General features: G+C 43.7%; 1 protein-coding gene across 6 annotated transcripts in view; it reads right to left on the reverse strand.

Moving 5' to 3' along the window:
* Nucleotides 1-2,153: 2,153 nt before the first annotated feature.
* LOC133457973 (NACHT, LRR and PYD domains-containing protein 3-like) overlaps nt 2,154-25,312 on the reverse strand; it is a 132,557-nt gene continuing 109,398 nt past the window's right edge. For 4 of the 6 annotated variants that reach the window (XM_061737383.1, XM_061737385.1, XM_061737387.1 and 1 more), the window contains 5 exons: nt 14,650-14,823; nt 10,658-10,831; nt 6,738-6,908; nt 3,771-3,817; nt 2,154-3,640 (listed from right to left, as the gene is read on the reverse strand). In XM_061737383.1, coding sequence (XP_061593367.1) covers nt 3,114-3,640; nt 3,771-3,817; nt 6,738-6,908; nt 10,658-10,831; nt 14,650-14,823 — 1,093 coding nt within the window. In that variant the 3' untranslated portion in view covers nt 2,154-3,113. The remainder of the gene's footprint in view (nt 3,641-3,770; nt 3,818-6,737; nt 6,909-10,657; nt 10,832-14,649; nt 14,824-25,312) is intronic. The other 2 variants (XM_061737386.1, XM_061737388.1) reach the window with 2 other exon arrangements.

Below are 25,312 nucleotides of genomic sequence, written 5' to 3' on the forward strand. Positions count from 1 at the left end.
AGTGTCCCTGGCACAGATGTTGCCTCCCCAACAGGCCACGGCCAAGAACAGGACACTGGAGACACTGACTGGTAGAACATTCTCAGTAGCTTGTTACAAACGTTAAACGACCTCAGCCTTCTCAGGAAAAACATCCTGCTCTGCCCCTTCCTGATAAAAGCCTCGGTGTTGTCGGTCCAGTCCAGTTTGTTGTTAATGTGTACCCCCAGGTACCTGTAGGAGTCCACTCTTCCAACTTCCACTCCCTTGATGGTTATGAGGTCCCTCTCTTCCTTAAAGCTTTTTGTTTTACATGGAGGGACTTGCTTAAATAAAAACTGATATTTTATTTGTGTTTGACACAAAACTGAGGTATGGTATTTCATATTAGATAATGATCACAAATACTTTGCACTTGCACAGTCTTTATTATGTATGAAAAGGAGATGTGTCTCCATTACGGAGTTAAATTCTGGAATGATGCCAACATAAATTTAAAAACATGTCATTCTCTTTTGGTTTTTAAGAAAATGGTTTGTAAAGCTATTTTTGAAGCTTATAAGTGCAATTCACTATCTGTAAATGTTTCTTTGCTTTTCTATTGTTTCTTTGGCTTTTGTTGTTTATTTGCTTTTCTGTTGTTTCTTTGCTTTTCTATTCTCTTTTTGGTTTTCTGGAGGTCGGTAGCCACGAAAAATAAAGTTAATAATATAGGATAGGCTTTTATAAGCAGTTTGCTTCAGCCTATGCCTTTTCAGTCATTGTTCGACACATTTTTGGTTTTGTATGAAATGTTAATGCTGTGCACAATGTTTTTTTTTGGTGTTGTGTTTTGTGTTGTCATGACTGAATAAACTTCATTCATTCATTCATTCATTCATTCATTCATTCATTCATTCATTCATTCATTCATTCATTCGTTCATTCATATTTATGGACTTCCAAACAAGATGAAATATGTGCCGTAGATTAAAACGTATTAAGGTGGTGCCAAGAAATCATCCGCCCTCTCCTAAAGATGAAGAAAGGGGACTGGAGTTGGGTCATGTCGACACTGGGTCAACATGTATGATTTCTCTGGCTCTGATATTTCAGTGTGTTATGGTAATCAAAATGTTTTTATGGAGGTTGTTTGGTTTGGCTTAGAATCATATTTAAGGTGATGTTATGAAACATAACTGGTTATTACAGACGGGTGGAGATAAGGGGTAAGTGACATTAAATACTTGCTGTTCTACAGGCCAAACTGCTTCAACTGTCTTGAGACGCTTTTCCAGAAAACAATGTGCTTTTTGGCCCAAAAAAACCCCAAAAGCCTCAACTTTCAGCAAAGTACAGAGGACAAGTTCATATTTTGAGGAACATCTTCTGTTCGTGGCCCAGTGAAGACCGAGGACACAAACTCATGCATATTGTTTGTCTGAAGTCCACTGGTGGTGTCCAAGCCTCTGATACACACTTGGACAATAAGTGGACTTTTAATAAACGACCATTTACCAGTCTTCAGTGTTCGATGGTAGTCGGAAGTCTATTAGGACGACAAAAGATAATCAAATGCCTTTAAAATGATTAAGTGATGCATAACTGGGATGATGATACATAGATACATAGATCTAAAGAATTTATATTTAAAAAAAACTGTCTTCTAAAGAAAACGACTAAGAAACAGAAAAGCGGTTATATGTGGATTATAAAGGTGTTTGCAAAATAAAGTACGCTAAAGAATTTATAAAGAAAAGAACTAAAGTGGCAGAAAGTAAATAAAATAATAGAAATGAGCTAACAATTATTCTAAGAGTCAAGACAGAATATCATCATGGGATATTGGATAAGAATTAAACTGTTAGAGATGGAAACTACTCAATTCTGTCATTTTTAAACATCTTGCCAGTTAAGCTTCCCAAAATGTTTAATTGTGAATGATAAAGATTATAAAATGATTGTGATGGCTAATCCTTTTAGCGTTTGTTGTTTTTTGTGAATATAAAACAAGAACCGGCAGAAAGCAAAGCAATTCCTGGATAGCAAATCACTCCACATTCTGTTCTGTTCCCTGGTTTTGCCTTATTTAAGTTACTGTTTAGAGGCTTGAGGAAAACGTATAAAAGTTCAACAAAAAGTGAACAACTATTCATACTGCGGAAAAGAGCCATAAGGATCATTCATAATGCTGGTTTTTGAGAACACACCAATTTATTATTCTTTAATTCTAAAATAATCACATTTTTTGACATAGTGGAATTCCAAACAGCACAATTCATGTATAAATCTAAGAACAACTGATTACCATCTCACTTACAGGAAATGTTTTATGACAGAGAGGGGAGGTTTAATTTAAGGGGGACTCTAAATTTTAAGACTCGTCGAACACGAACAACAATGAAAAGATTTTCAATATCAGTCAGTGAGTTAAACTATGGAACAGAATGGATTCAGAATTAAAACAATGTCCAAACATTAACCAGTTTAAAAACAAATATAAAAACATGATTTTCACAACAAGGTACAAAGACGAAGAGGTTTAGCAGCTTTAGGGGCCTGATATAACACTATTGGTGAACGGGTAGATCTGTTCATATTTATGTACAGAAATGGGCAGCTAATTATATGTGTATGTATGCATGTGTGTGTGTGTATATATATATATATATATATATATATATATATATATATATATATATATATATATATATATATATGTATGTATGTATGTGTATGTGTGTGAATACGTGTGGATGTAGATATATATAGATATAGAGCAGATGGAGTTAATATAGAGATAGTATGGTGTAAATAAGTATATTTATTTTATATGGGCATGTGTGTACAAATATATAGAAATACTCAACTATGTGTGTGTATGTATAGGTAAGTGTGTGAGTATAATTATAGTATAGTTAGTTAGTTATTATAAATACTAGTAAATAAATGATTAGTGAATGGGAGTAGAATTAAATAAGTTTACACTTCTTCCTACTCAATTTTGCACGTGTAAATTAAGATATTAAATATTAAAGTATGAAATTATTTGTGATTCAGGTGTTCTGATGGGAACAGAGACAGACATGTACAGACTCAACTATCAGTCCAACAGAGACAGTTTCTCTGACAGGAGGAGACTCTGGAGACTGAACTCAACACAGAGACACTGAAGAACCAGAACCAATCCAGAACCCAGGATAGAGAGGTTCAGTGAATGTGGTGTTGAAGGTGTGGAGGAGGATCAATCTGTCAGAGGAGACGCTGTAGAAGGACAGAGTTCCAGCAGGAACGTCCACGTACACTGCTACTCTGTCAGAGACTGAGGAAGAGGAGGAGGAAGATGTTTCTCTCTTATTGTGATAGACACGGTAGCGACCATCATCATAACAGTTCAGACTCCAGGAATTATCGTTCATTCCAAACACACAGTCACCAGAGTTTCCTTTCCTGCTGATTCTTCTGTAACTCACTGATACAGTAACATCTCCTCTCCTCTGGACCTCCCAGTAACAGTGACCCATCAGAACTTCTCTACACAGCAGCTGAGTATAGACATCAAATCTGTCTGGATGATCAGGATATGACTGATCCTCCCACACAAACATCATATTCCTGTTGTTGTCAGACAGTTTGATGCATTTGTTGACTGTGTTTGTGTCGATGGTGAGTTGACAGGAATCTGATGGAGAGAACAAACAACCCAGCTGCAGTTATTATTGATCTGTCATTGATCATTGATGGACTCATGAATGAGTGATGTGTCAGTGTGAAGATGGATGAATGTGTGAATGAAATAAAAACACACTTACACTTCCATGGACCTGGTGTCAGAAATCGTTGTCCAGCAGGCTCCACCCTGAAAGGAGGAGGAGGAGGGGGGTCAGACAAGCTCAGTCTCTCTCAGCAAACATGGACATTACATGGCTCTCACACACTGCTGAAGGAACAGTCCAACACTTGGACAGATGCACTTGAATGCAGCATCTCTGAAGTCTGTCCTGTGGTCGTCACCTTCCAGCACAGTTTCAACACATTCTTCTCATCTGGTTTCATCTCTGCTGAATCAGCAGCAGGAGGAGACCATGTCATGGATGAGTGAAGGTGCAGCTGTTATTGTGCTGTGATAGGCCTGAAAACCACCCTGCTGTGGTTCTGGGATGTTTACTGGGTCAAGAACGGCTCAGAGTTGTGAACTGCACCTATCAGCTCTGCTGCAGCACCAGATCAATCAATCAATCAATCAAATTTTATTTATATAGCACCTTTCATCCAGGTACATGAAATACAAAGTGCTTTGACATTTTGACTGAAAAATAAGCGTAATAAACAAAAAAATAAAAACTGGGAGACCAAAAAAATAAAAACTGGGAGACCAATGCACACTGAAATAAAATATAGTTAATTAAAATGAAAAAATGATAAAAGTTCAAGGATTAAGGCTAAAAAATAATCAGTCCACAACAATAAAATATAATAATAAAAACATTACAAGAAATAGATAAATAAATAAAACAAATACCTTTAAAAAAATGTTAAACAGAATAGAACTATAAAATGTGATGCTACATAAAAGCCAGACCAAAGAGATGAGTTTTTAGTCTACGTTTAAAAATGTCCACATTTCCAGCTCCTCTCAGATCCCCCAGCAGGCTGTTCCACAGTTTTGGAGCATATTAGTGGATAAAAGCAGCAAATGTTTTAGTTCTACTCTGTGGAACAGCTAAAAAGGAAGAGCCAGAGGATCTGAGATCCTTCCTGGTTCATAGAATAAAAACATCTCTGAAATATACTCTGGTGCAAGCCCATGTAGCACTTTATAGACTAATAAAATAACTTTAAAATCAACACGAAAACTAACAGGTAGCCAGTGTAAGGATTTTAAAATGGGCCTAATGTGTTTCTCTCCTTCTGGTCTGAGTCAGAACTTGATGGTATTCTTGGGTAGACCAGTAAGAAGAGCATTACAGTCGTCTATCCTGCTAGTTATAAAGGCATTAGTGCATTATTCTCTCCGTGTTGCTCAGAGAGAGAAACGGCCTCACCTTAGAAATATTTTTTAAATGATAAAATGCTGTTTTTGTGACACAGCGTACATGTGATTTGAAATTAAAATCAGAGTCAAATATGACTCCTAGGGCCAAATCCACAAAAGGATTGCGCGGCTTTTGCGGCCGCTAAACCGGTGCAAATGAGACAAAAAGAGAACGTCTAATTCACAAAGCACCCGCAAAGGGCGAATTGCTCCACAAACTGCGCTGCCAAGCAAACAGTCTGCGCCGGTGCCATTTGCATGCATGCAAATTAGGTAATATTCATTCATTCAGCGCAAAATTGCCCCCTTTCTATGCAAATAAGCCTCATTGCAAAAAGCGCCTAATTCACAAAGGCCAGCGCTATTTGCCACACGCAAAAATAGTGGAGCAAATACCGTCTGTGAGAAGCATGTATTAACTGCGCGCAAAATCACTCCTCACTCCCCCTGCAGCTCTTTTTCTCTCTCTCTTCAATATGATTCAAGCCTGTGTGATACTGAATGATATTAAGGGTGAAATCTACATTCAGACATGACTGTAGACAATCAGATCAAGTGGGGTTGTGGACTTATCGGATTTAAAAATAAAAGTAACAGGACGGAGTTCAGGATTCATCCATACATAAGGGGCTGCTTTATTACAAACAATTCCACCATATAAACATATAAATCTAGAATGTGTGTGTTTAACAGCTTAATAATGTCATCACATATCACAACATATATCAGACTTATAATAAAATAGTGCTGATCGTGTCCCTGTGAAGCTCAGCGTCAGTCAGGACTCTCAGCCGCATAACGCGTAACCTACGCCGTATGCTCTGCGTCGATTTAACGCGGAACCATAAACCCGCCCTGAGCAGCTCTGAGGGGAGACGGGAGAGGAGGAGGGGGAGCAGCGGGTGAAGCGGGTCTGCCGGGCCCTTCGCACAGGGTGTGATTTCCAGTTAATGGCTGATCCTACCGTTAGTTTTTAAACTGTAAAAAGTGGGGGGGACAAAAACATGATTTTGAAAAGACGGGGGGACATGCCCCCACTGTTGCGCCGGGGCACTCACGGCGTTCTGCGCAGCAACGGCGTTCTGCTACTCACTCGCTTTATTTTACATTATTTATTTTTCTACTTTTACTGTGACCACAAAATAATGTCGTTTTCCTGTCCTCCACCTCATCCTCAACATCTCGATCTCAGATCTCAGTGAAATTCAGTGGCACTGTGGCTCGACTTTATTTTTTATTTCTGCAGTTTTCATTATGGACCAATCTGTGTGCTGAAATACGGAGAACACTGGAAACAGCTCCGCTCACTCAGACAAGTGCAAATTGCACTCAGCCGCAAAACTTTATGGGCGTGTTTGCTCTGGTATATCATTAGAGCAAAATCTTTTGTGAATAGGACCTTAAAGCGGGGCAAATTGCGGGCGCTAATGCAGCGCAATTCACAGCGCTATTTGCGGGCGCAATCTGTTCTTTGTGGATTTACCCCCTAGATTTCTTGCCTCTTTGCTCGGGTTTACTCCATATATATTTAGTTTAGAGGCCAGTTTCTCTCTCTGGGCTTTTGAACCGACGATCAGTACTTCAGTCTTGTCCTGGTTTAGCTGTAAAAGATTCTGTGACATCCAGGAGCTGCAGCAGCTCCGTCTGCTCAAAGATCTCTGTTCAAAGCCAGAGAGCCACAAAGATGACGTCCACAACAACACCATGAAGAGTCCAGCACACTGAGGTCCTTCTGTCTTCCTACCTGAGAGTGTCCAGTCTCCAGCGGGGATCCTCCAGTCTAGACAGAAGCTTCCCTGCTGACTCTCCTGGATGGTTGTAGCTCAGGTCCAGCTCTCTCAGGTGGGAGGGGTTGGAGCTCAGAGCTGAGACCAGAGAAGCACAGCCTTGCTCTGAGATCAGACAGCCTGACAGCCTGCAGACACACAACACAACACACATGCAGAGACTCTGAGAGAACTGCTCTGAGACTAAAGCCGACTCTGTCCTCGTGTTCACCTGATGATGGCGCTGAAGGAAAAGTCAGAGGATCAGCACAAACACTGGAATTCACCCTGAATCAAACAAATGTTGCTGAGACGTTTCAGCCTGAACTAAACTTGTGGATGAACATCAACATACAAAGAGTCCCACTGCTGCTGAGGCCGACAGCATCCAGATGTGGAGACAGACGTGTGAAGAGCATCATGTGACCTGAACATGTGACATCACACTCAATGACTGACGTGTCTACCCTCAACACTTCAGTGAGTTTTACAACCAGATAAGTCAGCTGTGTTTAAAGATCACTAAAGATCACAAGATGAGCTTCATTTGAGCTGAATAAACATTTGACTTTCTGACTCTTTTCTCAACCAAACAGCGTTTCGTGTTTCCAGGGATGTTGTTTGGTCTGAAATGTTCTGAAGTCTCCAGAAACAATCTGCTGGTTTTTATTCATGGTCAGATGATCAGAAATGGATCAATGACAGAATTTTGATCAGTCCAGCACCTTGAGGACATCCAGACACAGACTGAGTCGGGTTAGAAGAACAGACACTGCTGCTGCTGAGGTTGTCACCATTTGACAGTTATTGGTGCTCCAGTTTGATCATTTTATGAAAACTAATTCAATATTAAATAGGAAACATTTCAAAGTGTGACATAAGACTACAATATTCTTGAGGTATTCCAATCCGGTTTTAAATCTTTGCACAGCACCGAGTCAGCCCTTTTAAGAGTTTTTAATGATGTATTTTTAGCCACAGATTCCGGTGACTGTGCTATTCTTGTGCTTTTAGATTTAACTGCAGCTTTTGACACAGTGGACCATAAAGTTTTAATTTCTCGCTTGGAGCAGTGGGTGGGCATCAGGGGCATAGCACTGGAATGGTTCAGGTCGTACTTGGCAGACCGAACCTTCTGTGTCAGCCTTGGCGACTCTGTGTCCTCCTCCACTCCTCTCTCTTGTGGGGTTCCGCAGGGCTCGGTCCTCGGCCCTCTCTTGTTCTCCCTGTATTTGCTCCCGCTTGGCTCCATACTTAGAAAGCATGGGATTTTTTATCATTTTTATGCAGATGACAGTCAGATTTATGTCCCTCTTAAGAAGAAAGACAATTACTCAATTACTGCCCTAGTTAGGTGTCTTGATGACATAAAGGCCTGGATGTCTCTGAACTTTTTAAACTTCAATGAAAAAAAGACTGAAGTGATGGTTTTTGGTGGCACCGCTGGAACATCCCTTCCAGATCTGGGCCCCTTGGCCCAGCATGTAAAGCCAACCATCACTAACCTACGGGTCAAAGTGGATGCAGCTCTAAAGCTTGATAGCCAGATCAGGGCGGTTGTCAAATCTAGTTTTTATCATTTGCGGCAGCTGGCTAAAATAAAGCCAATTCTTTCAAGACAGCAGCTTGAGATAGTAATACATGCCTTTGTCACCACTAGGCTGGACTACTGCAACGCCCTTTATTTGGGGGTTAGTGCTTCCTCCATCTCCCGTCTCCAGATTGGTCCAAAATGCTGCAGCACGCCTTTTAACTGGCACTCCAGAATGTTGCCCTCAAATGGCTGATTAATTACCTAGACAATAGACAACAGTTTGTTTTCTCTAATGGTATATCATCTACCAAATCAAAAATTATTTTTGGGGTTCCACAAGGATCAATCTTGGGTCCTTTATTATTTTTAATTTACATTAATGACATGCCTATGTCTTGCAATAATCTTTTTCCTTTATTATTTGCTGATGACACTTGTTTAACAGCTGTTCATGATGACTTCAAGTCCCTTATTGCATTGGTAAATAATGAATTACAAACTGTTTCTAACTGGTTCCAGATTAATAAATTAACTCTCAATATAAAAAAATGTAACTTCATGATCTTCTGCAACAAAAACAAACCTCATACAAAAGAAGAAACCAAAATATTAATTAACGGAACTGAAATCCAACAGGTACCTCACACCACATTTTTGGGTGTTGTTCTGGATGAAGGCCTTAACTGGAAAAACCATATTGATCAAGTATGCAAAAGATCTATGAAGATGCTTGGTATACTGAGGAAAGTCTGTCCCCTGATCCATCGCTCCGCTCACTTAACTTTGTATTATAGTTTTCTGTTTCCGTATATGAATTACTGTAATATTGTCTGGTCTGCAACTTATCCATCCTCCCTTAACAAACTACTGATAATCCAGAAGAGATTCCTGAGATCAATCTCTAGATCCAATAGACATAATCCATCCGCACCTCTGTTCAAAAAATACTCTATATTACCCATTCATAAACTCAATGTTTTTCACTCATGTTTATTTGTGCACAAGTTTATCAACAATAAGCAAGATCTTCCGGACACCTTTCATAATTTCTTTAGTTTTTCATCTGACTTGCATTCATACTCAACTAGACACAGTGTCAATCTACATTTACCCTTCTGTCGAACATCTTTTCATCAGTTTAATATTTCATTTAGAAGTTCTAAACTCTGGAACAATTTAGATATGTCTCTGAGGTCCACATTGTCATTTATATCCTTCAAACAATTGCTGAAAAAACATCTCATGTCCTAATTTTTCAATGTATTCTCTATTATGTATCCTTGTTTTCTTTTCATGTTTATAATGAGAGTTTTCCTATGTTTGTACATTTAATTTTCTGTTTACAGTAGATGACGGGGGTGGAACTCTGTACAAGCCCTCTGGGCTTCGTTCCCTCCTTGCACTATTTAAAAAAAAAATTGTGCTAAATAAATAAATACAAATACAAATACAAATACTCGCAAATATGAGCACATTTCCCCCATTTTAGCTTCCCTCCACTGGCTGCCCATACAGTCTCGGATTCATTTTAAAATGATTTGATTTGCTTTTAAATCCTTGAATGGTCTTGCCCCGCCGTACCTCTCTGAGCTCCTACACCCTTACTCACCCAGTCGCTCTCTCAGGTCAGCTGATAAGCTGGTCCTGAGAGCCTAAAACTAAGAGAAAGCTCAGAGGGGACCGCGCCTTCGCTGTTGCAGCTCCAAAACTTTGGAACAACCTGCCTCAGCAAATCAAACAGGCCTCCTCTCTGTCTGTTTTTAAATCTCTTCTTAAAACCCACCTTTTCTCCTTGGCTTTTAACACTTAGCAAGACAGTTGGGTTTATTTTATCCTTTTATTATTATTTTATTCTTTTATCTTCTATTTTATCCTTTTTATTCACTTAACTTATCATGATTATTTTAGCTATGTGCCCTGTGCTTTATGGTGTGTTGTCTTCCATTTGCCTGTCCAGCACTTTGGACCATGTTGGTGTTTTTAAAGTGCTTTATAAATAAAGTTGACTTGACTTGACTTGACTTGACATAAATGTCTTATTTGAGAACTTTAATTGATAAAGAAGAAATCAGATTAGAGAGGGGAGCTTAAAGAGTGTTCACATGTGGAAAAACTTGTTGATACTCTTCAATTAAAGGAAGAAAAAAACTGAAATAACCTGAAACTGACTAAACTACAAACAGACATTTATGTGGACTTGGTGGAGCCCTTCTCCTCAATCATCATCCTCACACAGTTTTGACCGACTGTCTGTAGCGCTTCAACCCAATCTGGACCCAGTTACAGTTAAAACTCCCATCAACAATCCTTCAATATCAACCACAGTTGTAACGGTCAACAGTTGAGGACTTGGTGGATTCTGACCTGAGAGACCCCAGGTGACAGTGTGGACTCTCCAGTCCAGGACACAGCTTCTTCAGTCCTGAATCCTGCAGGTCGCTGTTACTCAGGTCCAGTTCTGTCAGACTGGAGGACTGAGAGCTGAGAACTGAGGACAGATCTGCACAGATGTCCTCTGAGAGGTTACAACCACTCAACCTGCAGAGGAAATAAAAGAGAGATCATGAGGTTATTTAGGAAAGTTTATTTGTTTAACATTTCATGAACAATACAACTCAAACTCGGCAGGTGGTTTTTCTGTTGCCTCCATGTAGAAGTAACTTAAAACAGAAGACAATGAATCCCAGAGCGATGGTGGCGAGGAATGAATTACCAGACATTTGGATTGGAGATAATAATATGATAAGCTTTAAGAAGAAGCTCAAGTAATTTCTGTTTACTCAGAGAGAATAAAATACACCGTTGAGAAGTGAGTTATTGATTATCCATCCAATTCCATCCATCCATCGTCCGCCGCTTATCCATTCCCAGGTCGCGGGGGCAGGTCTCAACAGAGATGCCCAGACTTCCTTCACCCCAGACACTTCCTCCAACTCTTCCTCCATCTCTTCCTCCAGCTCTTCCTCCACCTCTTCCTCCAGCTCTTCATCCATCTCTTCCTCCATCTCTTCCTTCACCTCTTCCTCCAGCTCTTCATCCATCTCTTCCTCCAGCTCTTCTGACGGGAGTCCGAGACGTTCCCAGGCCAGCCAAGAGACATAGTCTCTCCAGCGTGTCCTGGGTCTTCCCCGGGGTCTCCTCCCGGTGGGACATGCCTGGAACTCCTCCCTAGGGAGGGGGGACATGCCTGGAACGCCTCCCTAGGGAGGAGGGACATGCCTGGAACACCTCCCTAGGGAGGAGGGACATGCCTGGAACTCCTCCCTAGGGAGGAGGGACATGCCTGGAACACCTCCCTAGGGTGACGTCCAGGAGGATCCGGTACAGATGTCCAAGCCACCTAAGCTGACTCCTCTCAATGTGAGGGAGCAGCGGCTCGACTCCGAGCTCCTCCCGGGTGACCGAACTCCTCACCCTATCTCTAAGGGAGCGTCCAGCCACCCTGCGGAGGAAACTCATCTCGGCCGCTTGTATCCGCAATCTTGTCCTTTCGGTCATTACCCAAAGTTCATGACCATAGGTGAGGATAGGTTAGGCTTCTTCACCACGACGGTCCGGTACATCGACCGCCTAACTGCGGACGCTGTACCGATCCGTCTGTCACTCTCCCGCTCCATCGTTCCCTCACTCGTGAACAAGACCCCGAGATACTTGAACTCCTCCACCTGAGGCAGGACTTCACCACCCACCCGGAGAAGGCATGCCACCCTTTCCCGGTGGAGAACCATGGCCTCGGTTTTGGAGGTGCTGATTCTCATCCCTGCCGCGTCGTACTCGGCCTCAAAACTGCCCCAGCATATGCCGAAGGTCCCGGTCCAATGAAGCAAACAGGACAACGTCATCCGCAAACAGCACAGACAAAATCCTGTGGTTCCCAAACCGGATCCCCTCCGGCCCCTGGCTATGCTTAGAAATCCTGTCCATAAAAATTATGAACAGGACCGGTGACAAAGGGCAGCCCTGCCGGAGTCCAACATGCACCGGGAACAAGTCTGATCTACTGCCGGCAATGCGAACCAGACTCCTGCTTCGATCATACAGAGACCGGACAGCCCTTAATAGAGGACCCCGGACTCCAAACTCACTGACCCCCCACAGAATGGCACGAGGGACACGGTCAAATGCCTTCTCCAGATTCACAAAACACATGTAGACTGGTTGGGCTAAATTCCCATGAACCCTCAAGCACCCTGCGGAGGGTATAGAGCTGGTCCAGTGTTCCACGACCGGGACGAAAACCGCATTGTTCCTCCTGAATCCGAGGTTCAACTATCGGCCGTAATCTCCTCTCCAGTACCCTGCCGTAGACTTTCCCGGGGAGGCTGAGAAGTGTGATCCCCCTATAGTTGGAACACACTCTCACCCACACTCTCTGCTTCCTCAGTGGAAGGCATATCAGTCGGGTTGAGGAGATCCTCGAAGTATTCCTTCCACCTTCCGACGATGTCCCCAGTCGAGGTCAACAGCTCCCCACCGGCACCGTAATGGATGCCGGCAGAGTACTGCTACCCTCCCTTCTGAGGTGCCGAACGGTCCACCAAAATTTTCCTCGAGGCAGACCAAAAGTCTACCTCCATGGCCTCACCGAACTCCTCCCAGACTCAAGTTTTTGCCTCCAGGACTGCCCGAGCCACGGCCTGCTTGGCCTGCCGGTACCTATCTACTGCGTCAGGAGTCCCACAGGCTAACATAGCCCGGTAGGACTCCATCTTCAGTCTGGCGACATCCTTTACTTCCGGTGTCCACCACCGGGTTCTAGGATTGCTGCCATGACAGGCACCGAAGACCTTGCGTCCACAACTTCGAGCCGCCGCGTAGACAATGGAGGCAGAGAACATGGTCCACTCGGACTCAATGTCCCCCGCCTCCCCCGGGATCTGAGAGAAGCTCTCTCGGAGGTGAGAGTTGAAGATGTCCCTGACAGAGGGCTCGGCCAGACGTTCCCAACAGACCCTCACAATCCGCTTGGGTCTGCCCTGTCTGTCCAACCTCCTCCTCCGCCAGCGCATCCAACTCACCACCAGGTGGTGATCAGTTGACAGCTCAGCCCCTCTCTTCACCCGAGTGTCCAAGACATGCGGCCGAAGGTCAGATGAAACGACAACAAAGTCGATCATTGACCTCCGGCCTAGGGTGTCCTGGTGCCACGTGCACTGATGGACACCCTTATGCTTGAACATGATGTTCGTTATGGACAAACTGTGACCCGCACAGAAGTCCAACAACAAAGCACCGTTCGGGTTCAGATTGGGGAGGCTGTTCTTCCCAATCACGCCTCTCCAGGTATCACTGTCATTGCCCACGTGAGCGTTGAAGTCCCCCAGTAGAACAATGGAGTCTCCAGTTGGAGCACTATCCAGTATTCCTCCCAGGGACCCCAAGAAGGCCGGGTACTCCGCACTGCCGTTTGGCCCGTAGGCACAAACAACAGTGAGAGACCTTTTCCCGACCCGAAGGCGCAGGGAAGCGACCCTCTCGTTCACCGGGGTGAACTCCAACACATTGCGGCTGAGCTGGGGGGCTATAACCAAGCCCACACCAGCCTGCAGCCTCTCACCCTGGGCAACTCCAGAGTAGTGGAGGGTCCAGCCCCTTTCAAGGAGCTGGGCTCCAGAGCCCAAGCTGTGTGTGGAGGTGAGCCCGACTATCTCTAGCCGGTATCTCTCAACCTCACGCACAAGCTCCGGCTCCTTCCCCCCCAGCGTGGTGACATTCCATGTCCCTACTGCGAGGGTTCTGGTCCAGGGATTCGGTCGTCGAGGCACCCCGCCACGACTGCTACCCAGCCCACATGGCACCAACTTATCACGGTCCTTCCTGCGGGTGGTGGGCCTACGGGAAGGCGGGCCCACGTCGCCATTTCGGGCTGAGCCCGGCCAGGTCCCACGGGCAAAGTACCGGCCACTAGGTGCTTGCCTTCAAGCCCCAACCCCAGGCCTGGCTCCAGGGAGGGGCCCCGGTGACGCCGATCCGGGAGACGTAACGGTCCTTGGTGTTTTATTTACCATAATAAGCTTGTGAGTTACTGATTAGTTTTTTCTTAATATCTTGTTTGAGAGTGTGATGAGAAAATGTAATTCCTGAGTTTAAACAGAGGGAATGTAGAGTCATAATGCCATTGTGCTGTTATAATGTTGTTATTTTTGTACTTTGAGCAGGTGTCCTAGTGTCTGTTGTCTCTGAGTGGTGAGCATTATGTTCATGTATTTTAATTCATGATAATGTTGTAGTTAAGCTGATGATTCTGATGACACCCTAGAGAAACTGCTGTGAAAGGTCAGCAGCACGGGGATCTAACAAAACAACCAAACAAACAGTTGTAACGGTACACAGTTGACCACTTGGTGGATTCTGACCTGAGAGACTCCAGGTGACAGTGTGGACTTTCCAGTCCAGGACACAGCTTCTTCAGTCCTGAATCCTGCAGGTGGTTGTTACTCAGGTCCAGTTCTGTCAGACTGGAGGACTGAGAGCTGAGAACTGAGGACAGATCTGCACAGATGTCCTCTGAGAGGTTACAGTCTCTCAACCTGCAGAGGAGATTCAAGAGAGATCATGAGGAAAGTTTATTTGTTTAACATTTCATGAACAAGACAACTCAAGGGCTTTACATAAAAACATTTTTTAAAAATGCATTAAAAAGTAAAAGCATTTAATAGCAGAAATTAAAGACAGACAAGTTAAAAAGAATAAAACAAATGAGATGCAAGAAATAAAGGTAGCAGTGAATTACAGGAGATTACTGAAATGCAGCGGGAAATAAAAATGTTTTCAACTTGACTTAAGGGTATAGTTTCAGCGGCCCTGATGCATTCTGGGAGTTTGTTCCACAGCATGGACCAGGAAGTCAGAGATGTATTTTGGTCCGAGACCATTCAGAGATCTAAGACCTGGAGTTATGTGGTCCACTTTCTTTTTTTTTTGTAATTTACTTTTTATTCATTTTTCTTTTGAAACAAAACAACATACATGTGCCAACTGGGCACAACACATATAACATGGGGGAGATCTGGGTGTTAATAAGACATCAGAATCAGCATAAATACAGTATACACACATAGACACATGTACCCACACCCTTACTTATCTTGACAGCTCAGTCAGTTTCCACAACTTACTCGCATATAGACACATATTCACATAGATACACACCATACCCACTACTACTTGAACACGTGTCTGTATATAACACATCTTTGTTTTTGCATGGGCACCAACATCCAAACTTAAAAAACATAAAAACAAAAACAAACAAACTTCTAAGTTTGGAAGATATGACCTTACTAATGGTTTGCCGATTATACAAAATCAGGTCTTAAACTTGACACATAAGAGAGCCACTTTGACCAATTTCCTTCAAAAATCTCAATTTGTTGTCTCAGCCTAAATGTGATCCTCTCCATCACGTATATATTATATATTATATCAATCCATTCATTTATTGTTGGTTTGTCCTTCTTAAGCCATTTCCTGGTCAGGGCCTTTTTGCATCCCACTAATAAAACTCCTAACAGGTATTTATCCTGCTTTGTGTATTTTAGTACATTCAGATCACCAAGATACATGATTTTAAAGTTTAGGTACATTTTCTTTTTAAAAACAGCTTCCAGGACCCCGTGGACATCTCTCCAAAATGGAGCCACAGAGGGACAACCCCAAAAAATATGATAGTGGTTTGCTAACGTGTTTCCACATGACCTCCAGCAGGCAGTCTGATTTGAATAGTTAGTCTTTTGCGCCGGAGTGGTAAAGAATCGTGTCGCATTCTTCCAGCTGAATTCCCTCCAGGTGGGGGAGCTTGTCACTGTCCATTGCTGTTTGCAGATCCTGTCCCACTCTTCCTGTGATACTGTGAGGCCTCCCTCTGTTTCCCATCTTTCCTTAATGTACAGGGTATGGTCACTTTTTAGATTTTGGAGAGCCAAATATAGTTTAGATATTATTTTTTGGAAGGTAGCATTCTCATAAGCCCTTTGAAAAATGTTCAGAATTTCTTCCCCCCCTGAGGTAACATCCGTTAGGAATTTTTTGTTCACAAAGTCTCTGATTTGTAAATACCTGAAGTGATCTTGATTTTGTAGGCCAAATTTATCCTTGAGGTCCTGGAAGCTTCGAACTGTATCCTTTTTTAAGAGTGTGCAGTATGCTGTGAGCCCATTCCCCATCCAACCTTTAAACCTTGTATCATACTTATTAGGTATAAAATCTGGATCATAGGCAAACCATTTAAACATTTCAGTCTTTTTTCTCAGTTGATACCTTTTAACTATTTCATTCCATGTTTTTAGCGAGCCAGTTATCCAAGGATTATTAGGGTCCGAAAGGTGATTGGTTGATGAGGGGTCACCAACCAAAGTATTAACTGGTAATCCCTTCCCCATAGACATTTCAATCTCTTTCCATCTCGAATTATAATTTGGTATACACCATCCAACTAGTGGTCGAATTTGAGCTGCTTTATAGTAATTTCTCAGACAGGGGAGAGCCAAACCACCTTTTTCCTTTGATAATTGTAGAGTTTTGTATTTTATTCTTGGCTTTTTCCCCGCCCATATAAATCTTGAGAGAATTTTATCCCACTCCGAGAAATACTGTTCCGGTTTTTCAATTGGTACTGAGTGGAATAAATATAAAAGTCTGGGTAAGATGTTCATTTTTACTGATTCTATACGAGAACTAATATTTAGGTAAGGGATTAGGCTCCATCTGTTTATGTCGGCTATAATTTCTTTTTTGAGCGGGCCATAATTAATTTCTTCCAGTGTAGATATGTCTATGGGTAGAAGGATTCCCAGGTATTTTACAGAATTTTTATCCCAATTCAGATGGTATCTGGAGCGGAGTGATCGAGGAGGATCATAGTGAACACTAAGGACCTGAGTTTTCTTTTTGTTTAATTTATATCCTGAGTATGATCCATATTCATCTAATACAGACATCAACACTGGTAAAGATTCTGTTGGGTTTGAAAGGCTAACGAGCACATCATCCGCAAACAGGGCCAGCTTCTGTTCACCTGCCGGCATTTTTATACCTGTGATCTCTCTATTCTGTCTAATCCATTGTGCCAAAGGCTCTATAAAGATTGCAAATAGAAGTGGACTTATGGGACAGCCCTGTCTTGTGGATCTCTCCAGCAGAAAGGAGTCTGTGAGGTCCCCGTTGATTTTCAATCTAGCTGATGGTTTATTATATAGGGCTTCTAGTGTCTTAATAATTACTTGGTTAAAACCAAATTTCTCCATAGCTCTGAATAAAAATTTCCATCTCACCGAATCGAAAGCTTTTTGCGCGTCCAGACTAATTAACATAGCCTGTATTTTATTTTGATTTATATATCTGATAATATGTAGTGATCTTCTGATGTTATCGTGTGTTTGCCGTGATAGGACAAATCCTGTTTGATCCATATTGATTATTTTGGGTAGAATTTTCTCAAGCCTTTTTGCGATAATTGAAGTAAACAATTTATAGTCCAGATTAAGCACACTAATTGGCCTGTAATTTGCGCAGTCTAATTTATCCTTATCTCCCTTAGGGATAACCGATATAATCGCTTCTTTCCATGAAGCTGGGGTTTCTCCTTTAGTCAGAACCCAGTTGAATGTATTTAATAAAATAGGTGTCAAAACCTCCCTTAGACTCTTGTACCACTCCGAGCTGAAACCATCTGCGCCTGGAGATTTATTAGCTTTCAGTCTGGCTATAGATGAGTGAATTTCTTCTTTCGTTATTTGTGAGGCTAGTGCTTTGTTTTCTGCTTCTGTAAGTTTTGGTAAATTTAAAGATTTAAACAGTGTCTCCATTTTCTGGTCAGTATTGACTTGAGGCTGCGAGTATAGTTTTTCATAGTATTTTTTAAAACAGTCTTTAATTTCCTTAGTCTGGTGGTGAATTTGTTTGGTTGCAGGGTCTCTTATCTTGTATATTGTGTTATCTGCCTGTTGTCTTCTTAGTTTGTATGCTAATAATTTTGAATATTTGCTTCCCCCTTCATAGTATTTTTGTTTAGTGTATAATAGTTTCTTTTGAATTTCTTGAGTATATAACTCTTCAATTTGGTTTCTTTTCCTTTTTATTTCTATCTTAACTTTTGGGTCTATCGATTCCTTGTGTTCAGATTCTAGGTTTTTAAGTTCAGCTTGGAGGGTCTTGAGTTTTTCTTCTCTTTGTCTCTTGAGAAAGGATGTCGCTGCAATCACCTTCCCTCTCATTACTGCTTTGCAGGCATCCCAGAGCACAGGTGGAGACACCTCTCCATTATAATTATGTTCTAAGTAGTCTTGGATATCTCTTGCAAACTGTTCTGTCCTGTTTTTATTTAATATACTAGGATTTAATTTCCAGAGTGTAAGCTTCCGTCTGTGGCTCACTTCTAAGGACAAATACAGCGGGCAATGGTCCGAGAGATCCATTGTTCCAATGTGGCATTTTCGTACCTTACTACTGTCTGTTCCAAATAGCAGAAAATAGTCAATTCTGGAGTATGTTAGGTGTGGAGATGAATAGAAAGTATAGTCTTTGACGGATGGATTTAAATGTCTCCAGATGTCAACCAGTCCTATTTCTGATAGTAATGAGTTAATTAGGGCCCGAGCACCTTCAGAGCGAAGGCCCTATTGTATTTGCAGGAATTTTTATTATTATTATTTTCCTGACAAAGTGAAGGCCTTTTTGCCCCCCTTAACATGCCCAAAAAGTCACCAAATTTTGCACCCTAGTCAGGCCTGGCGAAAAATTTGATATTTAAAGGTTTGCATTAATGGGCGTGGCAAAATGGCTCAACAGCGCCCCCTTGAAAACTTTGTGCTTCAAGCCCCACGATACGGTTTGACGTACATGCACGAAAATCGGTACACACCTGTATCATGGGACAACTTAAACAAAAGTCTCTTGGCGTCATGCCCGAAACCGAATAGGATGTCGGCCATTTTGAATTAGTCGTGTCATTTTGGCGAAATTTATGCCATTCCTTCGAAAGTTAATTCAGCCCGAACCGTAACGTGCCCCCAAGTGTGTTATACATCAAAATGTGCGTCTCCATCCTGCGACAACACGCATTACTTTTCTCTTTCAAAAGCGTTACCGTGGCGGCGCTAGACGCCAAAAAGCGCGCCCACCCTTCATCTGATTGGTTCGACAGAAAAAACTTTGTGCCTCAAGCCCCATAATACGGTTTGACGTACATGAACGAAAATCGGTACACACCTGTATCATGTCGCAACTAAAAGAAAAGTCTCTTGGCGCCATGGCCGAAACCGAACAGGAAGTCGGCCATTTTGAACATTCTGAATTAATTGCGTAATTTTGGAGCAATATGTGCCATTCCTTCGAGAGTTAATTCAGCCCGAACCGTATCGTGAACCCAGATGTGTTATACATCAAAATGTGCGTCTCCATCCTGCGACTACACGCATTACTTTTGTCTTTCAAAAGTGTTACCGTGGCGACGCTAGACGCCAACAAGCGCACCCCCCCTTCATCTGATTGGTCCATATTTGATAGTTCCCCAAAAGGCACCAAATTTGGCATGCAAGCCAGGCCTGGCGATAAATTTGATATTTCATGGTTTGCATTAATGGGCGTGGCAAAATGGCTCAACAGCGCCCCCTAGAAAACTTTGTGCCTCAAGCCCCACAATACGGTTTGACGTACATGCACGAAAATCGCTACACACCTGTATCATGGCACAACTTAAAGAAAAGTCTCTTGGAGCCATGGCCGAAACCGAACAGGATGTCGGCCATTTTGAATACATTGTGTCATTTTGGCGAAATTTATGCCATTCCTTCGGCAGTTAATTCAGCCCGAACCGTAACGTGCCCCCAGGTGTGTTATACATCAAAATGTGCGTCTACATCCTGCGACACCACGCATTACTTTTCTCTTTCAAAAGTGTTACTGTGGCGACGCTAGACGCCAAAAGGCGCGCCCCCCCTTCATGTGATTGGTCCATATTTGATAGTTCTCCAAAAGTCACCAAATTTTGCATGCAAGCCAGACTTGGCGATACATTTGATATTTCATGGTTTGCATTAATGGGCGTGGCCTAACGGCTCAACAGCGCCCCCTAGAATACTTTTCTCTGCCATAACTTTTGAATGGTTTGACATAGAGAGTTGTGGGTGGTGTCATGGGACTCTGTAATGAGTCCTTAAGCTTCGTTGGGCTTAATTAGCCCCGCTCCTTCTTCTGATTGGTTGTCCCTTTTTTCTGCTATAACTTTTGAATGGTTTGACATAGGAAGTCATGGGTGGTATCATGGGACTCTGTAATGAGTTCTTAAGCTTCGTTGGGCTTAATTAGCCCCGCTCCTTCTTCTGATTGGTTGTCCCGATTTTCTGCTATAACTTTGGAATGGTTTGACATAGAGTCCTGGGTGGTGTCATAAGATTCTGTATGGAGTCCTTGACCTTCATTGGCCTGAATTAGCCCCGCCCCTTCTTGTCATTGGTTGTCCCTTTTTTCTGCTATAACATTTTAATTGTTTAACATAGAGAGTTGTGGGTGGTGTCATGGGACTTTGTAATGAGTCCTTAAGCTTAGTTGGCCTTAATTAGCCCCGCCCCTTCTTCTGATTGGTTGTCCCGATTTTCTGCTATAACTTTGGAATGGTTTGACATAGAGAGTCGTGGGTGGTGTCATCAGATTCTTTATGGAGCCCTTGACTTTCATTGGCTTAAATTAGCCCCGCCCCTTCTTCTGATTGGTTGTCCCTTTTTTCTGCTATAACTTTTGAATGGTTTGACATAGGAAGTCGTGGGTGGTGTCATGGGACTCTGTAATGAGTCCTTAAGCTTCGTTGGCCTTAATTAGCCCCGCCCCTTCTTCTGATTGGTTGTCCCGATTTTCTGGTATAACTTTTCAATGGTTTGACATAGGAAGTCGTGGGTGGTGTCATTTCTGATACTTATGGGGGGCGGTGGCCGTGAGTGCGAGGGCCCGTTCATTGCTGCTTGCAGCTTTAATTTTCTTTGTTATTTTTTGCGGGCGAGATGTTCTTGTCCCAGATGAGTCAAGATTTGGATTAAGAGTAGTATTAAAGTCACCTCCGCACACTAGAGTCCCTTGTGATTCGGTTACAATCCTATCAATTATTTTAATATAGAATTCTGATTCTGAGCCAGGAGGAATATATACATTATATAAGGTGAACAGACTTCCTTCAATTTTCCCACGTATCAGTATGAATCTTCCTTCCTTGTCCTTTATAGTAGATATGTGTTCATATGTCACCCTTCCTGAAATTAGTATGGCTACCCCTCTCGTATGTATTGATTTGTTCGAGGAGGAGAAGACATATTTAAATCCCTGTCTTTTAAGTTTTTCATGTTCACTTTCCGTCAAGTGGGTTTCTTGCAGAAATGCAATATCTATGTTCTCTCTTTTTAGTTTAACTAGGATTTTGTTCCGTTTAACTGGGCTGCGAAGCCCATTCACATTTAGAGAAATTATATTAACCATATGGTCCCTGTGTGTACACATTCTGATCCTGAATTCCCATGCCTGAAAAAAATACAACCAATAAGACAAACCAGATCTCCCCTAACTTAACAAAAAACAAACAAACATTCACACTCTTAATAACAAAAATAACAAAGGTGACTTCCTGTAACAGAGGAACCGTTGTCCCTCTATGGTCCCTGTTGGCGGGTGGAGGGAAAAAAAACCCCCTGGTGGGTGGGGCCCTCCCTAGTGGTGGAGTGATTGGCCCACAGCTGCACTCCATGCCCACTAATATGTCCAACTCCGTTGTTTTGCTCAGTCGGTAATTTATAATAGTTTCAACAAATTAAGATTAGAATTTAACATAAAGAGAGAGAGGGGAATAAAAAAGGCCAAATTACCTCCCTTAATTTACAGTCTGCTCACTTGTTGTCCTGCGCAGATTCTGGTCCTTCAACTTTGTGGTGCTCTCCTAAACTCCTGGAGCCTTTCTTTCACTCGCGTCTCCATTTGTTTTCCTGCTTGTTGCCATGGGAACGCCTTGAGTATACTCTCCTCCAGGACGGGACCCGGGTCCTCTCTGACAGCCGCCACCTGGATTCCCCGCGCCCTCAGATCCTGCGCAGCGCGATGCGCGTCCTCGTAGGTCCGTGGGCCGGTGCTCCAGTGAATTCGGATCCTCGTTAACGGAGTTTGGAAGCGGATGCCTTTTTCTTTCAGCGCTTTCTTAATTCCTCCGTAGGCTCTGCGTTTCTCCATCACCGCATATGCATAATCATGGTCAAAGTAAATCTGTTTGTTGTTTAAAAAGACTTTCTTCTTCCAAGCCAACTTCAGAACCGTTTCTTTAACGTCAAACTGCAGGAAGTTGATCACGATGGATCGAGGCGTAGCGCCAGGTCCCGGCTTCTGTGTCAAAGCTCTGTGAGCCCGTTGAATCTGGAGAGACACTCCGTCTGGGAGAGCCAGCTCCGTGGTCAGCAGGTTTTCAACAAACTTTATCATCGCGTCCCCCTCAGAGTCCTCCGGCACGCCATATACCCGAATGTTGTTTCTCCTGGACCTGCTTTCCAGATCCGTGACTTTTTCCTGCAGCCTGCGTTGTTCTCTCAGCAGGCTCAGCAGAGCCTCTTTCGTTACGGCGCTGCTTATTTCCATGTCCGAGATGCGCTCCTCTGCCTCGGTGATAGCCTCGCCATGAGCTTGAAGCGTGGTCCCGACGTGTGTTAGCTTCTGGTCTAGCTCTTGTTTCAGCGTGGCTAATTCTTCCTTGAAGTCTTTTTTTACATCCTCCTTAAAATCAAATATAGCTGAATGTATGTCGGCCTTAAACTCGCGGATATCTTTAGAAATGTTTGACATTTCTTGTAGCAGTTTGTCTCTGGGTTCGTCAACTTCTTCTTCGTCTGTCGGCTCCATTTGCTTTTTGTTGGGCTGTAATTGTTCAGTTAAGCGCCCTCTCAGAGTCTTAGGACCTCTCTGTGATTTTCCCCCACTCATGTCTTGCCTCTTGAAGTTTTTCTAAATAGGTTTTCGAGTTGGGAAGTTGTTTTTAATACCGACTGGAGCGGAGCTATTGACTATACGTCTTTCCCGAGCATGGCTTAACCGGAAGTCGTGGTCCACTTTCTTGGTCTTACTGAGGACTCGGGTCTCCTGGTCTCAGTGAGGACTCTGGTCTCCTGGTCTTAGTGAGGACTCTGGTCTTAGTGAGGACTCTGGTCTCCTGGTCTCAGTCTTAGTGAGGACTCTGGTCTCCTGGTCTCAGTGAGGACTCGGGTCTCCTGGTCTCAGTGAGGACTCTGGTCTCCTGGTCTCAGTCTTAGTGAGGACTCTGGTCTTAGTGAGGACTCTGGTCTCCTGGTCTTAGTGAGGACTCTGGTCTTAGTGAGGACTCTGGTCTCAGTGAGGACTCTGGTCTCCTGGTCTTAGTGAGGACTCTGGTCTCCTGGTCTCAGTCTTAGTGAGGACTCTGGTCTCCTGGTCTCAGTGAGGACTCTGGTCTTAGTGAGGACTCTGGTCTCCTGGTCTCAGTCTTAGTGAGGACTCTGGTCTTAGTGAGGACTCTGGTCTCCTGGTCTTAGTGAGGACTCTGGTCTCAGTGAGGACTCTGGTCTCCTGGTCTTAGTGAGGACTCTGGTCTCCTGGTCTTAGTGAGGACTCTGGTCTCCTGGTCTCAGTGAGGACTCTGGTCTCCTGGTCTCAGTCTTAGTGAGGACTCTGGTCTTAGTGAGGACTCTGGTCTCCTGGTCTTAGTGAGGACTCTGGTCTCAGTGAGGACTCTGGTCTCCTGGTCTTAGTGAGGACTCTGGTCTCCTGGTCTTAGTGAGGACTCTGGTCTTAGTGAGGACTCTGGTCTCCTGGTCTTAGTGAGGACTCTGGTCTCCTGGTCTTAGTGAGGACTCTGGTCTCCTGGTCTCAGTGAGGACTCTGGTCTCCTGGTCTTAGTGAGGACTCTGGTCTCCTGGTCTTAGTGAGGACTCTGGTCTCCTGGTCTTAGTGAGGACTCTGGTCTCAGTGAGGACTCTGGTCTCCTGGTCTTAGTGAGGACTCTGGTCTCCTGGTCTTAGTGAGGACTCTGGTCTCCTGGTCTTAGTGAGGACTCTGGTCTCCTGGTCTTAGTGAGGACTCTGGTCTCCTGGTCTTAGTGAGGACTCTGGTCTCAGTGAGGACTCTGGTCTCCTGGTCTTAGTGAGGACTCTGGTCTCCTGGTCTTAGTGAGGACTCTGGTCTCCTGGTCTTAGTGAGGACTCTGGTCTCCTGGTCTCAGTGAGGACTGTGGTCTCCTGGTCTCAGTGAGGACTCGGCAGCAGGGTTCTGGACTGACTGCAGGTCATGGGATGATCTCTGTTGTGAATGTCTTCATCAGGTCACTAATGGCGCTTTTCCACTAGCACCTACTCAGCCCGACTCGGCGCGGCTCATCCCGGCTCCACCCGTTTTGTCCCCGTTTGTTTTTCCACAGCCAGGTGAGAAGTGGGCAGGTTGGGGTGAAGCTGCTGTGACGTACTCGATTGCACAATCCCTTTGTTCGTGTCGGCGCTGATGAGAAATCAGCTGGAGCCGCGAGCGGCTGATAGTAAAACAGAGCTCCTGGTGGATCTGATCGTTCCTTATCGCACGTCTACATCCCTTTTTTAATTCTCTCCTCAGCCACCAGGTTTATGAACATCTGCACCTCAGAGTTGGATCACCAAACAGACGTTTGTGCTGTATAATAAAATCGCCGCGAGCCGCTCTCGCGCTGACTCCCGCTTCCTGATTCAAACGTATGACGGCCCCGCCCCCGACCAATCAGTGGCGTGTATTGTGGTGACGTCAGATATAGTGCCGACTCAGCCCGATTAGAACCTCGGCAGAATGGTTACAGAAAAGGTATCGGCTTGGCGCGGCTCTACCCGTCTTGGTCCGTAGTGGAAAAGCGCAAGACGGGGGCATGGCGGGTAGAAGCGCTGAGCAGGTACTAGTGGAAAAGGGCCATAAGTCTCCTGTCATTTCAGATCCTGCCACCTCATCATCCAGGTAATTATGTCATTCCACTCACCTGTGCTTCCCCCCATCTCCACCCCTGGT

This window comes from Cololabis saira, chromosome 13, assembly GCF_033807715.1.
Source record: "Cololabis saira isolate AMF1-May2022 chromosome 13, fColSai1.1, whole genome shotgun sequence".
Lineage (NCBI taxonomy): Eukaryota > Metazoa > Chordata > Actinopteri > Beloniformes > Belonidae > Cololabis > Cololabis saira.